Here is a 17,374-nt window from a genome sequence, read left to right as displayed (position 1 = left end):
TTACCTTGGGGGAATTTCTTTTTTTTCGGCCATCCTGGATTCTTTTGTTCATCATGAGCGCACTGACAGAGGGATCTCGTCGAGAGTGTGTTTGCGGAGGTTTAGTGCGCCATGAATAACAATAGAATACAAGTTTACTGACAAACAATCTTTATTGTTGAATTTCGAGATGTTCCCCCAAGGGAACCTTGGAGAACTTTTGGGAGGTTATCAAGGACATGCTACTCTGTCATTAAACACCGAAATCATTTGTGTTGCAATAACTTTAAGGTAAAACTTATGGCCGCATAATACGAAGTGCTTTTAATTAGCAACTTTCGAATACACATTGGTTGGGTCGGGGAGGTTTTTGGGTTTAAAATGACATGTGGATCTGCGGATTACAACAGAAATTTTGTTAAGATGCGCGGGTTCTCAAAAGGTCGATACGCGTGGGTATTTGCGATTAATATGCTGCAATTGTCTGGTAACGTTGCAAAGAAATGGTAAAATAAGGGCTATTTTAGATTTTATGTGCTCCAAAAATCTCCAAATTTGCCCAGCTTCTAAGATGTTCAAAGTGTAGAAAACGTGAAATCCAAAAAATATAGAAAATAAAATACCACACTTTTCTAAATCCGTTTATTTTAAAGGAACTGTCAGATCAACACCAGTTCACTTGCAATCACTCAGTGACGTCGAACCAACTCGAGCGGTGGTTCTCACATCCGGGCATTTTATGCACGAAGCCGAGAAGGCCTTGGGCTGGTACGTCCCTAGTGGACACGCCAAACAGGTAGCCGCGCCTGCATTTCCAATATGGCGGTACTCGCCGGGCTCACAAGTGTCTGAGGAAAGATTTAATGATACAATCAAGCAATAAACAGTGTACAACCTAAAGACTTTACAAATTGGGATTTTTTGTCGATGGCAGAGATTTTTTCCCCCCCCTGGCCGAGCCTCAGTAAATCACTCATTTCCGGGGTAGTAAATAATAAACTGATAATGATATTCGTAATGAACGATTATTATACTGGTAACGATAATCCATTTTTATCGAGGTTTGTTAATTGGTTTCTGCAGAATTTGAGATTAAAAATATATCGACTGAATACTAAATGGAATATAATATTCTATCCTTATCCCCTATTTCATATCACGATCAAAGATCCGAGATGGCTGGACACTGAATAAATCCTTAAGGGTAAATACAATAATGTAGTAGGAAATACTCTCCCACCGCTAGAATGACATGAACTGTCACGCCTTTCTGGTACTTAAGGTAAAAAAAGGTTTATTTGTTTAATGCAGATGGACAAACATGTTATCGGACATAGCATTGGCGGTATTCTTTGGCAATAAATACAAATTGTCGTGTGCCGTTCCAAATGAAAATATATACAAACGATCCAAGTCAATTATTTTATCATTTACAAGCTTGATAAGCTAAATAAAAAGCATGGCGTTATTTATAAAGGCAAATTTGAGCATGACCCAGGTCATGTACATACGTCAAAGGGCTTCACCATTAAAGACAAAAGTACCGTAACACATTGTCGCGTTGCGCGCTCCCGCCTCTATGGTAAGTGTACCCAATGGGCACTCTTTGCACTTGGTCTGTCCCATCTCGTCCTGATACGTGCCCACGGGACATATGCTGCAGTTCCTGGTAGCCTCGTCGTAGAATGTACCCACGGGGCATTCAACTAAAAGAAAACAGCAGCAGGTCAGCAGCCAGTATCATTTAGAGGAAGAAAAATATGGAACAGTCTCAAATCTGAAATGAAAGAAAAAAAAAGTATATGTTCATTCAAATCTGCCATTAAAAAAAACATTTTTTGAGCAATACGCACTGTTCGAAGGAATTTAACAATGTATTTTTTTTATTTGAATAATATAATTTGATCTGATTTGAATGCTATCTGTATAAAGATTATATTGAATTGAATGATAATCAAAATAATAAAATAGCCATTATTAGCTGAAAATAAATTTTCACTGTATAGTTTAGATAATGCTGGGATCCTGTTCTGTTCCAAGCTCTGCTTTCTTTGGATCTCAACTCACTCATTGTAACAAATATTAAAAAAGAAAGTATGTACTCATATATAATCTCCAATGAGTGAATAAAGAATACTTTACTTTAAAACTACAACGGAACAATGATTTGATTTTCAGTACATTTTGATTGATTCGATATTAGAAATCGGGGGCACTCTAAGTGAAGTTTTTGAATGAAGAACGGCTGTAATGCAGTGTTTCTCGAACATCTTATTTAATGTTCAGTAACGTTTACCCATCCTGCTCTGCACGAAGATGTGCAGGATATAATGCTATATGGAATTGGTGTGGTAGTTTTTTTACTAGGATAAGGCTGGATACCGACTCAAACACATCATCCAGCAAAGCAGATTTGTCGACGATAAATACCGGCTATAATGATGCGACTTTGAAATCTCTTTTTGTTTTTGATATTTACATATGTTTTTCTAAACAGGCGTTGAATCTCCTGATTGGCAGGTTGGTAAGCGGACAGAAGCAAACATGACGATATTATTTACCACATATCGCTCTCTGTAATTCACATCTACCACGTATCGCTCTCTGTATATTCATAATTACCACATACCGCTCTCTGTAATTCACATCTACCACGTATCGCTCTCTGTATATTCATATTTACCACACATTGCTCTCTGTAATTCATATTTACCACATATCGCTCTTTGTAATCTATGTAATCCATATTTACCACATATCGCTTTCTGTAATTCAGACCCAGATCCTTCAGGAACCACAAGGGCGCTTTTCGGTGGACAAAACAAAGAGCTTCCGGATGCTTCAATTTTAAGGGTAGGCATGTGCGCGTTCGAGGGGAAACTGGTCTTGATGTAGCTTTCTGCCATATCGAGCTCCTGGAAGATAGCAATACATAACACACTTAAACGGCCCTATTCACGTAATTCAAACCTCAAGTGTTCACATTGAGCGTTACATGTTCTAGATTTGCAGTTTCATAAAAAAAGGATTGTCACTCCTTCTAAGGACAACCGTTAAGAGCACATCCGTTAAGCCGTTTAATGAGAACCGTAAAGCTAAACGGTTTAATAAGGACACCCCGTTGCAGTGTCAGTAACAGCGGTAATGGATATTGCGGCGGTCGGTTTCCTTTTTAAAAGGTAATGGAGGGGGGTCATTTAGGGGCCTTATCCATATAATAGTAGCAACTTGGGTTTCCCTTTCATCACTGAATGTTGATGGCCAATACCTTCATCATCGACTGTAGTTTTGTGGCTTCTTTTGCGCGGTCACCCTGCGGTTTCTTGTCGTTTATTACAAAGTCGAAGGTTATCACTCTCTGTGGCTCGTCACTGCCACTGCGCTTTGAACTGAAATATGGTAATATGGTACGCTGATTGGCGGTAAAAAAAAATCAACATGAAATGAAATTCCAAGAATTAAGAAAAGCTACTTCATTCATTTATTGCAACAAAGAAGTTAATCGACAAGAAATGGAAAAGGCAAGAGGGTCCGTAGTATAGTATGTGCGTTTTGTATCGGCGAATCAGAGCAAATCCTCTGCGGTGACAAAATATAACGGTGGAAATAAGAGATTTGTTGTGTGTTTTTAAGTGTGAGAGAGGCTCCCCCTGTTCAGTATTTAGAAGTTACCATTTCACCACTGCTGAAGCGTAGCCCTCACTGTTTATTACTATTAGAGCTCGCCGGGTTCCCTGTGCCGCCCTTACCACAATACCTGGCGGTGCGTTACATGATAAGCGAGCACCTGTTATTGCTGAAACCGTTGAGTCATCGAATAGAAAACGTTATATTCCGGGTGGAGGGTCAAGATTTTGTTTTCGGGGAGACTGCTCTTCCACGTTTTTTGTTGTAAGGATGTAAAAAAATATTTCATTGACATAAGTAGTATAGTACGTATGAATGTATCCCCGTTTTTGGCTGGTAAATGCCCATTGTTCTCTTACCGTGCTCCACAGTAGACTTTGACGTTTTCTACCACGCAGTCGACTCCTTGGCTCTCCTGACACAACAGCACGTTCGCCATCATGCTTTGCCTGATCGCATGGAGGAAGTTCTGCCGAATCTGATCCAGTGTCATGCTGTGGTTGCCGATGCAGGAGCCGGTGTAGAACGTGAAGGACTTTGCGGTAGATGTGACACCCGTCTTTGCTACAAATAACGAGATCATGAATATCAACTGTAAATCCCCCTTCGGTTATGCAGCGAAGTACGTGCACTCATCCTCAACAATGGCAATTAAACGTCCAATTGGTTGGCTACGTTTGCGAGATTGGACGTAATCGTCTAAAGCAGATTCGATACAGTTTCCCGAATTCCCAACCATTTTGTCAATCACAACTCGTATCTTCTGCTACAAGGATCGGATCATCAGACTATTTGGCCATGCCATGTAGCTAGGGATGAACTTTATTAAAAGTTCACATGTGTTTACATTGCTGTTTCTATGGCAACGGAACGGTTAACACGTTAAATTTACTATTCGCGAAGTGCTGTTCGCTACAGGGAAACTTTAACAATAATAAGCTATAGGATATTGTACATCAGGCCTTCATCGATTATAACAGGAAGTTTTATTCAAATCTATAAGAGGAATTCTGAGATATTGGCGTTTTTTTTATTTTCAGACACTCTGTTATTTACCTACTTTGAAATTCGCCCCTGAAAAAAATCCATACGCGGGCATTTAGTTATTTAGCTACCTCGTATTTCCAATAGTATACCAAAAATGAAATCAATCGGTTTTGTTAATCTTTTAAGAAAAAAAGTTTTAGGGTCCATTCCGGGGACCAAAATGATACTTTCAAAAGGAAGAAAATGATTTTTTTTGCTTTTTTGGCCGCCAAATAAAATTTAGCGGATTAAATTTTTCGTCGCTTGTTTTGTTTTTTTCGCTCTGGATATTTTTCGTTTTATTTCGTTGTACTTTTCGCATTTTTCCTGTGCTAACCTTGCACAGAGAAGTCCCTTACGCGGTTAGCGTAATCTGCCTTTCTCTTTTTTTCTCTAGTATTATTCCCAGCAAATTTTTTAAACGGAAATATCTTTAACTATTCAAGTAAATGAGAAAGAGATTTGATAAATGACCATTCAGAAGTTCAGAAGCAGCCAGCCATGGAAGATGCACGCGAGAATGCGGAGAATGTGAAAAGAACAAGTCATGAAATCAACAAAATACCTGAAACGAAGCAATTTGTTTAAACAAAGAGCCAGCGCAAAGTCGGCGTTTGAAATGCCCATTTTCAAAAAAAAAACTAACCATTTTTGGTATGTTATTAGAAATACGAGGTAGCTAAATAACAATAGTAAAAATACGTTTGCCCGCGTATGGATTGTTATCAGGGGCGAATTTCAAAGAAGGTAAATAACAGAGTGACTGAAAATAAAAATGCGGCAATATCCCAGAATTCCTCTTTTAGATTTGAATAAAACTTCCCTAAGTGTCGACCAAGGTCTGATGTACAATATCCTATAGCTAATTTGTTTAAAATTTTCCTGTAGCGAACAGTGAATTTAACGGGTTCACCGTTCCGTTGCCATAGAAATAGCAATGTTCAATAGTAAAGTTCATCCCTAGCCGCATGGCATGGCCAAATAGTTGATGATCCGATCACTGTAGCAAAAGATACGAGTTGTGTTTGACAGGATGGTTGGAAATTCGGAAACTTATCGAATCTCCTAAGCTACAATACGCAGTGGAGAGTTTTGTTTTTTCACTTTTTTTAAAACAATCGCTGATAACTTACGTGCACAGTCAGGCCAAGGTCTTTTCTTCTGATCAAATACAGGTACTGGGAAGCCGTGGATCATCCTATACCACTTGCCGTCTGATTGGCACATGTATACAGATGACGGGGTGAATTCAGCGAAGGCATAACCAGTCTTGCACTGCACGCTACACACGAGCTCGTGTGAGATGCCATTGGCGCCTTGCGTCTTTTTGTTACATGCACGCGTGCCGTGTTGTGGCGGATCAAACAGCGGGCACTTTACGGCTGTAAGGCAGAAACAAAGCAGAGTTGCATACGAACCATCACTGAGTGGCAGCGGCAAAGTGACACAAAAGCATTTGAAAGTGACTCTTTTCCAGTTTCATGATGAACAAAAACAGTACAGTTTATGCCAATAAAAGCTGAAAACATTTCCTGCGCAGCTTCTACCAAAAAAGGTGGCTTTCTTATCAACATAATGGCAGACCATTCTCCATATAAATGTCATTTCCAATTGGTGTACAACCTCGAGACGAGAAAAACGTCCAGCTGTTACAGAAACTGTCGATCTTTTTCGAAAAAATACCACACACCCTTCCTTAACTCTTTAATGACCCATCCCTATGTATAGTACAAGTTACACAGTCACTTACGGCTCACTTGTACGTAGAACTCGCACGTGGCGTTATTGTTGGCCTGGTCAAACGCCGTATACTTGACCTGATATTTGCCCCAGTGGAACCGCACCCCAGGGTTCCTATTACTGGTGACCCTTATGGGCTGGTCCGGCGGCAGGCTGTTGTCAACAAATGTCGGGTACAACCACGTGACCCGCTCACTGTTTTTGTTTGTCTCGATGTGGATGTCATCCGGGCAGAAGGTGACTTTAGGTCGTTCCTTGTCTGTTGAGATAACAGGGAAGCAATTTTATCGATTGATGAGAATAGGGACTTTTAAAGACAGTATTGGAATTGAATTGAGAATTCAATGGCAGCACGTAAATGTGCGTTCTCTATTGTAGATTTCAATTTAATTCATTCCATCATAATGGTCCGGTACCTCGCCCACCTAACATCACTACTTCACCTGCACACTACATTTCATTAATATTAAGCTACTACTTAATTCTAGTTTACGCCCTTCACATCCACAAGTATGGCTGCTTTAAGGGAAGGATCTGCGGTATAAAAGGCGCGTGCCCATGGGCAAAATGGCTTTAGTTGTCAGTAGACCTCCGGGCTTATAGTCCCTTACAAATATAAAGCAAAGTTTTCAACCCAAAAAATACTTAGGAAGAAAAATTAAAACCCCCAAAAATGTACTGGACACTTCCATCGTAGTGTCTAGTATCTAAGTAACCCCTTTCCCCGCCACCTGTCACTATTTTTAAGACACTGGTAACATTGGGAATCAAGAATGCTCTTTGTAGGTGGTTTTAGAATCCTATTGGTGGATAAAACCAGACCAGGATGATTGTCACTAAAATCAACTTTTCCCTCCCTTTCAAATGGGACAAAAACCCCTGTCTACTTTTAGAGTCCATCCCCCTCCCCCCTGGGTCTACAATCTATAGATCAAAATACTTAGTGAGCACCCTTCTTACCCTTTTACTTCAACTTCATTACAATCAGTTGTGTAGCTTTTTACACAAGTTGGTGGTTGGAAATAATGGTCATACTGTATGGCTGATGCGACTGTTATCTCCAATTTTCTCATTGTTGACTTCATAGAAATTGTGCAAAACAAAGCACGCATATATGACATAGGGAAGTTCGTCCATGTTGATATCCATGACTCTCCTTAGAGCACCAAAGCGACCCTTGAGTCTACCAAAAGCAAACTCAATGACCATTCTCGACTGACAGAGCTTTAAGCCAAAGTACTGTTCTTGTACAATTGCTCCACCATTGGAGTACTCTTTCATGAGGTATGGCATAATGGGATAAGCTGGGTCCCCGACTGGAATCGGGGGTTCATCTGGTAAAATGGTACGGTGACAAGGAGGTATAGTGCCATTCTTAAGCACAATGTTGAAGCTTGAAAATCTTGAGTTCTTTAACAATCTCTTTTACTTTACATTTCTCGTAGTTTGTCGTACGGCTTTTTGCCATGTTTTCTTCTGGCAGTTTCTCGTCACTTAATTAAGTCTAGCTTTGAATGACGACGACTTGCGCGAGAGCTTGCGAAAAAGAGGGCGAAGCTATCCCTTTTATAGCGCGCGTTGTGTTTAAAACTGTCTATGTAGTATGAAAATGTTTCCAACCAACCAGATTCCGAAATCCTTTTTCTTACCTTTCACCGTAATGTAGAGAGAGCACACGGCCGCGTTTCCCGCCTTGTCTCTGGCAGTGTACCTGACAACATGGGGCTTGCCGCTGATCGGGAAATCCTTTACAGCAACTCCAACATCGTGAGTAATCACAGGCGCATCTCCGCTATTATCGACCGCCTCAGGAGAGGGGATAGTGATTCTTGCGGTCGGTTTACCAGGGTCGGTTTTGCTGACGATACTATCAGGGCATTTAAGTGATGGTGGGAGAATATCTGAAAAAAACAGTTAGATAAGTGCATGTTTCTAGGAATTTTCGAGGATGTTCCTCTCTATGATCCATGGAATAATCAACGATTTTCAAAGCACCATGTTACGAGGCAATAATACTGATTTCATGGTTATTTTATGATGCGGGAGAGAGTTCACGATGCAAATATGCTACGGACGACGTTTTCAGTAAATAACGGCCAATGAGTGCGCGATAATAAAGGTTATCTGTAAATACATTTAGATCCAATGTTTTCCAGTCCACATGTTTTTTTGTAATCTCATGCCATTGTAAAGGAAGGCAATGTGCGTGGGGGATTTTGTGCGTAATATCCCATTTATGTTTCTAGTTTTCTTCAGGCATCTATAAAACTAAGACAAAATTCTGCGCTATGAACCATGGGATCTACGATTCTTAAGTACCATGGTACGAGGGAGCAACGTTGATATTATCGTAAAGCTATAAGTAAAGCGGTGAGTTCACAGGGGTGTACGACATATAAAAAAGGAAAGATCAGTCGATCCATTAACCGTATTCAATAAAAAGGGTCATGAAAAATATTACATTTGGACTTAGTAAACTCCATTTTACCTTTGCAATAAGTGTTCCAAGGTGTCGACCACTGTCCAGTAGCACCGCAGCTTCGTATGGTAGCGCCCTCGGCTTTGAACCCGTTGGCCTCGTCACACGTGATCATACACGTGGCCTTACAGACTTGCGCTATCTTACTGCATTCGTCTCGGTCCCAGGCCCCATTTTGAGGAAGAGCCAGAGGAAGACACTTGACGACTGGAAAAACAAAAGACCTTTCACGTTGAGTCCAATACGGTTTTTCTGTTTTTTCTTTGTAAATGGTTTCATAGCTCCTTTGTCGGTTAATTTCATTTATTTTAAAATCGACTAGAATCGATTGTAGAAAATAGTGAAATCTATCTAAAAGGATTAAAATAGTGTTTACAAGTTCCTTTCTCTTAGCTCAAAAACTCAATGTGAATCTCTATCGTCAGCGCTAACCCTCAAATAACGAAAGGCCAATCAATGTTTCAGTAAGAAAATACCATATAGTATACACCCACTTTTCTCTCGAGTCTCGTGTTGGGTCGAAGGGCAGGACTGCGGGACCACCCCCTGGCAGTTGTTCAACCTCATGTCATATTTCCACGTCAGCGAGTAACGGCGGGAACGCTTTTGAGATGCGCAGTGGTGTTGATTGACGGATGATGGTGTGTCACTCCATGAGCTCCACCCACCCAGGGAGCAATGCGCGTAACGACACGAACCTAAAGAAATAAAATGTCTTGTTAGAACTGGTAATAAAATTGCTTTATACCAGCAGGTCTTATGAACTATAGCACGCTATACTGACAGAGCCAAAAAATGGCAAGTTTTCCCAAAATAAGGTCTGGTTAACTTCGGTAAGCTTGAAATTTTGAATAGAGGTTCCTTATGTTATGTAAACCAACATATCAAAAAGTGTTTTTTTTTTCTAATCGATTCGTCTTCGAGATATGAGGCTTGAAGAGCAATTTTCAAATGTTCAAAGTATAAATTCTCCTCGTTTTTAGGGAGAAGTCGGGCTTTGATCAGAAATTCAGCCAACAACGCTAATAGCTAAATTTCATATCTTCTAAAGTTCTTTAAAATTTGGAATTAAGCTTTTGGTCAGAGAAATTCCTTGTATGCGGAATCTTGAGCTTATATATTGAGAACTGGAAAATTTCATGCCATTTTTTTGCTCTGTCCGCTATATTTACTTACAGTATCTTCTGTTCTCGTGGTGTCCGCTGCCACACGTCTGACTAACTCCATGGCAATTGGACTGTTGAATATACCTGAAGTAACACGTGAAGCAGCAATACTTTATTGGAGCTGTTTAAAAACTATAAAAACTAAGGAATTGTAAATATATTTAGAGCATTTAACCCCAAGTTTTCCAATTAAAGATTCACTTGCTTAATTTGCTCTTGTTGCATCATGTATCAAGGTATTTCAACTCTCTCCAATGTGTTAGCATATCTAAGAGTAGTAATACTACAGTACTCTATAAACATTTGAGTGTTAAAGCTTGCCTCACATCGGCTATTACTGAAACATAGATCCCTGGCGAACTATGAAATGAAATGAATGGAAGTCACTTCCATTTTTACGGACTCTCGCTGTACTGGGCACGACATGACGGAAAAACATGACTTAACGCTTCAAATAGACTCATTTCAGATCTAATAAGGCGGAAAATTTATCCGGAAGTACTTAGTGAGTAATAGCAAACAAAATATCAAATGCGACTTTTTGTAAAGTGTCATTGAAATTTGAGCTTTTCGTCCCTAAGCTCATACATAGCGCAAGGATGATCAAGGAAAAAATATCTTAAAAAGCAAAAATCTGGTTATTGGCACTTCGGCCTCACGTTTTTTGTGTTTCAAAATTCAGTCCGGAATACAAGGAACCGATGGCCATTGTAAGAAATTGTGTCTTCTTTCTCTATCTCGAATTGCGAATTTTCCAGGTTTTTCCATCATGTTACTGGGCACTTAATTGCTGTCCCGAATGACCATAATAAAAAGAGATGACTAACCAACGCAACCACAACACTTGGTAAGTACCTGACATGTTCGCGATAATAACGGTATCTTGTCTGACCATTACAGTGTCCCTGAGGGATGGTACCTGACCAACCAGACCACTGCTGCAGCGGGCAACTGTACGCATGACGGCACGAGCCTAAACAAAGCGCAAGAGTTGGCAACAGTAGGCGGCGTAGGCTGCGGGGGGCTCCAAGGAAAACAGACTGATGGGATTGCCAGCAAAATCAATATTAACCGTAAGCACTTTGGTTGTGTTCAACAGCAATTTCTAAACCTAAGAGATAGTACTGGAAACACACTTCTAGTTCGAGAATTTTGTTGGGGTCCTCCTCGTCTTTACAAGAAACATCGTGTGATCCGCAATTAGTATAATTTTATACCCTCGTCTAAAGTAGTTATAATTGTAACTTGTTTAGACTTACACCATTGCCTGTGTTGATACTGTCTTGAGCCGCAGTACCTCCGGACCCCGCTACAACTGTGTGCTCTATGTATATAGCTAAAAGGTGACAAACAGCAGAGTAATCACTTTATTTATTATTGCTTGCGCTTTAGGAATGATATTGATATTCGCAAGTTAAACTGATAATAACATAAGCGCGATTAATATTAGAGTGATTAATTCTAATCATTTGTTTAACCTGGGTTACGTGGATATATATTCAATTGTTGGGAGTTCTGCAAAACTCTCGAGACACTAAGGTGTTCTCACAAACACCTCTTTTTCTCTCTACAATGACATGTGGTTTTTTCATCCCCTCCACCTCACAGTGTTATTTAGCACGAGCGAAAATTATGTTTTCTGACAAGAGACTTAAGGCACTGTTTACGTTCAGCTATTTTCTTTTTTTTTTAACTATTTTATAAGCTCTGGCTTTTTTTAAAAGGCAGAGAAAAAATTTGTAGTTTGCCAGAAACGGCCCCACATCCACGTCTTGAAAGCGATAAAATAGTTTCCTTCATGCCTTTTTAAAGGTTTACCTGACGTGTTCATTGTAATCTCTATATCGGCTCTGTCGTCTGCATGTGCCCTGAGAGACCCCTCCCCATCCAGACCAATGACGTAATGGGCAGTGGTAGGCATAACGACAGGAACCTGTGTGGGTTTGAGAAGAGTATTTAGTTTAGTATTAGAGTATTGTAGGTTTGAGATAGAGTATTTAGTTTGGTATTAGTTAGAGTATTGTAGGTTTGAGATAGAGTATTTAGTTAATAGAAATAGTGAAAAGTGCAAGGAGGTAGGCTAGAAAGAAATCGTAAATAGAAATAGTGGATAATGCCCTTGTCGGCCACCCCTTAGTTTTTGTTACCATTCGATAGACACAAGAAATGCTACGAAATTAAAAAAAATAACGTTTTATACTTCGTTTATCAAATAAAATCTTTGCAAAAGCTTTCCCAGATTCCCTTTGCCGATAGAAATCCTCACACTTGGGATTTTGCTAGGATGAGAAAACAGCGGCCGAGAGCGATTCTTTAACAAAACTTCATTGGCTTCACTTTTTCACGACTAACAATATCTCCTAAACTCCTGTCTGACCACTCACACATAACCCGTCGCTGATGATTGCTGTAGCATCTTTGCGAACTTGGGCATCCTCCCCTACGAGAGTGATGGTACGTTATTGTCCTTGTGGTTCTGTATTGCCAGACACATCTCCCTGGAGATATACCAGAAGGATACCAGCCATTCCAGACATTGTAGCATGTGGTCCACCTGCAGATGGGCGGAGGTCTCGGCGGACATGCATCCGCAAGGAATGCCATGTGAAGCCAGAGTACTAGGAACACAACCGCAGAGAGGGAAGACATCCTCGCAATTAAACCTTAACCCTCGGACTAGACGGTCTACACATAACGGGTTATAATATAGAGTAATTCATTTTTGTTGGTTTAGGCTGGGTAAATTAGAGTTTCGTGTAATCAGAAACATCCGGCTGCCATTACTATAAATTCCCACGAGTTATCAAGTAAACTTCAGTCAGAATTTTAGCACGGCGTAGTGAAGAAAAATATGACCACAAAATCTCTTTTATCTTGGCACTCAATGCTAACTAGCACCAAGTAACTAATTGCGAGAAACTCGTTCTTAGAGTTCCAAATAGCCAAAGATATGTCGAAGAGCTTGTTCCTGCCTTAGAGAACCACACAAGACTGCGAAACGTGGTGTTTTTACGACATAGTTAAGAGGAAAACGGCTGAAATGTATAAGATAGAGTGCATTTCACGCCTAGATCTTTAAATTCTCATTGCTTTCTGCCATTGCCGTCGTCGAATGTCTTTCCTAATTCAAAGTGTTTTCAAAAGTGATTTTCAGAAAACTGTCACGCATTACTCGTTTTTGTTGACGATAGAAAAATGATTTGATAAAATCGAGTCTCGACTTTCCTTATGTAAATATCTTGAGTACTCAGCTTAAGAAAGCATAAGATGTGTCAATGGTACAATGCAAAGAGAATGATTCCAACAATAATTATCTATATCACATCAACAAAAGGAAAAACGAAAACTGCAAGTAATTTATAATTATCACCAAATGATCCTTGAACAAAGATCCAAAATAAACCTTTCTATTACAAAAAAAAGGAAATAAACATCTGAATTGAATGTTCAAGTTAACATTTAACTCTATGGGATATGAGGAACAGAATTCGCCTAGGGAGGATGCTCTATTCGGTAAGCGTGAGAAGTCAAGAAATGATCAAACGCAATTGTTTATCATTTCAGTAATAGTAGGTGATTTTCTTCGTAAAAGCTTTTTATTTGCTTTGATTGCCAGGTGAGCTAACAGCACAGTACTAGCTACACATTGAACAAACACAATCTAAAACACCTCTTGACACTAACTTTACCTAATTCTCATCAGTAGAGTAAATAATCTGATTTACCTATAATCAGACCTACAACCTTTGCACAGGCTTTCTAAAGTTCTTGAGTTTGATTTTTGTTTGTGTATTACTTAGATTTCGATTGAAAGTAACTCTCAGGAAACAGGGTGACTTTTTGTCTAAGCATGCGCATCACATCCCATCACATGTCTAGGACTGGTGGAGCCAGCGGCTTACAATGTTTACACATAAGTTGAATTTTTTTTACCTTTTTACCTTCGGAGGATGTTTATGTCAGTATGCTATTGTAAGGTATCATTTAGGAGTTCATTTAGCAATTCGGCTATTTTATGTTGTGTTTCTAAACTTTTGAATCTCTGGGATATGCGAATAAATCAGGAAAAAGAGCCATGGACGGAGTATTACATTTGTGAATTATAGAATCTGGAATTTCATGATGTAAAAGGTTTGTTATTATCTTAAACTAATGAAATCACGCTTAGATTCGCGGAGCTAGACTTCGGTGAATTAGTCACAAATTTGTGAAATTGCATAAATTAAGAACAATTCTTGAAACCGAATTACTAAGACATGCAGGCTTTGTACCACACTATCTCAACACTCGAATAAACTCGAATTGATTTCGATAGTATTTAGACATCGCAAGTAAATACGACTTTACGGCCATCAACCAGGCAGACATTGGTGACCTTTCCAAAAGCAGGACTGCCATGCTAAAGCGATAGCACAAGGACATTGCCTTTCTTGTACACTTTGTTCCATGAAGTGCTGAAAAATAAAAATTTATTAAACAACATTGTTCATATATTATGTTTGGTAAAATTTTAGTAAATCATTCTATGGTAAAGTCTTTAAAGTATAGTTACCATACAACTGTACTTTCCTTAGTGATCTCTTCGTCAATTTCATGAAGTAGGGCAAAGAGCTCCTCTTGTTCAATAGTGACTTTCCTACCTAAATCCGATAAACACATTTTAAGGATATAAATTTTGGAGCATGCTAAAAGGTAAACCACCAGGAGGACCCACCTTACACACTGCAGACATCTAATTCTAATCTTATCTAATCCACCCTACCACCAATGACTGGCCCTTATGTGTGCAAGCTATATATCATTACCTGGCCCAACTTCAAGATGCATTTTAAGAAACTGGCCAGCAATGGTATGAAGTAAGTAACTCTGTAGAAGTTGGTGGCGTTTAACAAGAGAGTAGGTCATATTCCTGAAGTTGTTCACTTTCAAGGATAGCTTCTTGAAGTAGTTGTGCTTGGCTTCAAATCTCATTGACCAGCTTATGACAAGAGACCCTCTCCTAAGAGCATAAAAAAGACACTTGTTAAAGCCGCATTGTCACCAGTTTACTTCCGGAGGTCCGACGGAAACCTCAACCGTTAAAGGACAAAATAGTCTATTAAAATCCGAGATTTTAAACAGGCCATCCGCTCTAAATTATCAATCACACCCTCAAAGAAACTTCCAATAAACACTGCTTTCAATATTTTGACATATTTTTTTGCGTTTTCCGTTAAAAATCATCGGCGATTGTTACGTAATCGACCGGAAGTAAACTGGTGACAATGCTTTAAAATACAGCTATTAAAGTCATTTCTACAAGTGGTCAATATGCATACATAGCTGTCAACCCAACTTGGACAAAAGTCAAATCGTGTGAAATACAGTAAATATGTGGAAAAAAAAACAAAAAAAGGCAATGGGGGTGAATACAGAGAATGTATGAACATTCTCACAAAAATTAGGCTTGTGATGATGAGTTGACAGCTATGTGTATACAAGGATGGGGGGGGGGGGGGAGTATCCTACATACAATAAAAAAGGTAACTGTAACATTTGGAAGGAAATTGTGATTGCTTCCTTCCCTTGCCATAAATTAAAAAATAATTTCATTTCCTTGGTTGGACAGGGAATCCAAGTATAATATAAGTGTCAATAGGGTTAATTAGGTCATTACCTTATGATCCGATGAGGGTAATGCACCATGTAGTGCTGCTTGAAAATCTGTCGATCTGGATGGATTCTCTTGAACTATTGAAGATATTCCTTAATCAAAACAGCAAGGTAGGCCGCAAGCTGTTTGCTAACAACAGGGGCAAATACAACTCTTCTATTTTAAGTAGGCGTAAGTAGTTTTCCCAGCAGTCCTTATTTCCAGGAACTCTATCTCCAATAAGCAATTGCAGCACCCTTGCCAGGCACCACATTTGTGCAGCTAAATAAAAAATGCTTAACATACATCCAAGTACCAAGTAAAAATGGTAAGTGATAGCAGGTCACCCCTCAAAAAAAATTGTATAGTCTTTACTAAAGTGAGATCTAGGACAAAAACATGTGTTACCAAAATCAACGAAGGGAATAATCACCCCCCCCCCCCCCCACCGTATTTTCTAGCTGAAGGCTTTGACCATAGTTAATAGAGGGACTGGTTATGAAAGCCGGCGAACTTCAAAGGCCGAACTCTTTGTTTAGATTTTTGCCCTGTTACGTGACTGCGAGAGTGCGCACAGATTTCCAATATGGCGGCTAGCGAGTAGTCTATCTTCCAGCGTCGTAAAATCTTGATCGAAAACAAAGAAACTCAGTTATTTTAATAACTAAATTCTTCCGTAAGAAGTTATCCGTGATGCCTGGTGCCAATTGCTCGATCATTGGCTGTGGAGCGTGCAGGAGGACGAAGGGAATTGGTATTTTCAAAGTGCCTCTAACCAAAGACGGTGTCTTTTCGAAATGGAGACAAGCCTGGCTCGGGGAGATCATGTGATCTCGTGTGATCGACAAGGAGTTCAAGAAGATGACCGAAGACGACAAGGTTTATGCTTGTGAAAAGCATTTTAAACCCGAGGATATAGAAATATGTAAGTTGAAAGGCTATGTCTTCATACATCGTCATCTCTCAAGTCAGCACGCTCAAATTTATTTTGTATGGATTATGGAAGCATTTTTACGGCCAAAACATGTAACCATAGTTAATTAACTATGATCTAACCTTGCTTTAGGATATTATTTTCCAGTTCACTCCAAGAAAACAACCAGGAAAAAACTTCGTCTTGGTGCTATACCAACCGAAAATATACCGCGAAGAATCCACGATCGCCCAGTGCCAACACGTCCAAAACGATCGATCGTGCGGGACATTGAGCCCCCTACCCCAAAGGCCTGTTACCGGACATTCTCGGAGTTCTGCGACAGAACAAAGACATTGAAAGTGATTTCAGACTGTTTGTTAAAATCAGCCACGATCGAGTGATTTTTAAGAAGATGACAGAGCCCTATCTCCTTCCAGAGTTGGAAGTTGTAGTTGACGACAGCCTAGCTTTTACAGTGAAAGTGTTTGGAGCTTATTTACCAGAGGATCACAGTACATATATGGAGTACCGTAGAAGCATGAGAAACGTGACATTGCACAATCTGGTAAAAGAACTTGACTGCTTAAAGCGATGCAAGGGAGTCAGTGCCTGTGACCCGCCAAATAACAAGATCTACCACCATGTCGTTCCGGTAACTCATGACTGCTTGAGTGATGAAGATGGAGAGCAGTTTCCGCACTGCGGGTTCTGGCGTGTAAGAGGCTGCTACTTGGCTGTAGAGGACAGTGACTTATGTGCTGAATGCGGCAAGTTCACAGCTGTAAAAAAGAAAGGGAAAGAAAACCAAC

At 39.8% G+C, this 17,374-nt stretch overlaps 2 protein-coding genes and 1 pseudogene across 2 annotated transcripts; 1 reads left to right on the top strand and 2 right to left on the bottom strand.

The window, feature by feature from the left end:
- Positions 1–607: 607 nt before the first annotated feature.
- On the bottom strand, positions 608–13,122 carry LOC116617326 (sushi, von Willebrand factor type A, EGF and pentraxin domain-containing protein 1). Its single transcript, XM_032379957.2, has 15 exons — positions 12,402–13,122; positions 11,836–11,950; positions 11,277–11,353; positions 10,873–10,990; positions 10,028–10,101; positions 9,346–9,549; positions 8,861–9,058; positions 8,022–8,273; positions 6,383–6,631; positions 5,766–6,014; positions 3,966–4,170; positions 3,248–3,368; positions 2,732–2,894; positions 1,524–1,685; positions 608–827 (listed from the first exon to the last, which is right to left on the bottom strand). The coding sequence occupies exons 1-15, from the start codon at positions 12,664–12,666 to the stop codon at positions 655–657; spliced, it is 2,625 nt and encodes an 874-aa protein (XP_032235848.2). The 5' UTR covers positions 12,667–13,122; the 3' UTR covers positions 608–654.
- Positions 13,123–13,594: 472 nt separating this feature from the next.
- LOC116617327 lies at positions 13,595–15,063 on the bottom strand. Its single transcript, XM_032379958.2, has 3 exons — positions 14,823–15,063; positions 14,570–14,657; positions 13,595–14,471 (listed from the first exon to the last, which is right to left on the bottom strand). Exons 1-3 carry the CDS (start codon positions 14,986–14,988, stop codon positions 14,417–14,419), a joined length of 309 nt encoding a protein of 102 aa, XP_032235849.2. The 5' UTR covers positions 14,989–15,063; the 3' UTR covers positions 13,595–14,416.
- A 1,090-nt stretch (positions 15,064–16,153) lies between these two features.
- On the top strand, positions 16,154–17,109 carry LOC125568392 (annotated as a pseudogene).
- Positions 17,110–17,374: the final 265 nt, after the last annotated feature.

The sequence above is a fragment of the Nematostella vectensis genome, chromosome 7, assembly GCF_932526225.1.
Source record: "Nematostella vectensis chromosome 7, jaNemVect1.1, whole genome shotgun sequence".
NCBI classification, from domain to species: Eukaryota; Metazoa; Cnidaria; class Anthozoa; order Actiniaria; family Edwardsiidae; genus Nematostella; species Nematostella vectensis.
The sequence above is the reverse complement of the archived record's forward strand: the minus strand, read 5'-3'. Positions and strand labels throughout refer to the sequence as shown.

Bases quoted from the DNA above. Each gene is read 5' to 3' on its own strand.
- LOC116617326 (XM_032379957.2), bottom strand. From the start codon at position 12,666: ATGTCTTCCCTCTCTGCGGTTGTGTTCCTAGTACTCTGGCTTCACATG. The intron at 11,354-11,835 runs GTAAACCTTTAA...GTCACCTTTTAG, and splicing joins GATTACAATGAACACGTCAG to CTATATACATAGAGCACACA. The intron at 9,550-10,027 runs GTAAGTAAATAT...TTATTTCTTTAG, and splicing joins CCACGAGAACAGAAGATACT to GTTCGTGTCGTTACGCGCAT.
- LOC116617327 (XM_032379958.2), bottom strand. From the start codon at position 14,988: ATGAGATTTGAAGCCAAGCACAACTACTTCAAGAAGCTATCCTTGAAA. The intron at 14,658-14,822 runs GTAATGATATAT...TATCGGATTTAG, and splicing joins GCATCTTGAAGTTGGGCCAG to GTAGGAAAGTCACTATTGAA. The intron at 14,472-14,569 runs GTAACTATACTT...TTTATTTTTCAG, and splicing joins AAGGAAAGTACAGTTGTATG to CACTTCATGGAACAAAGTGT.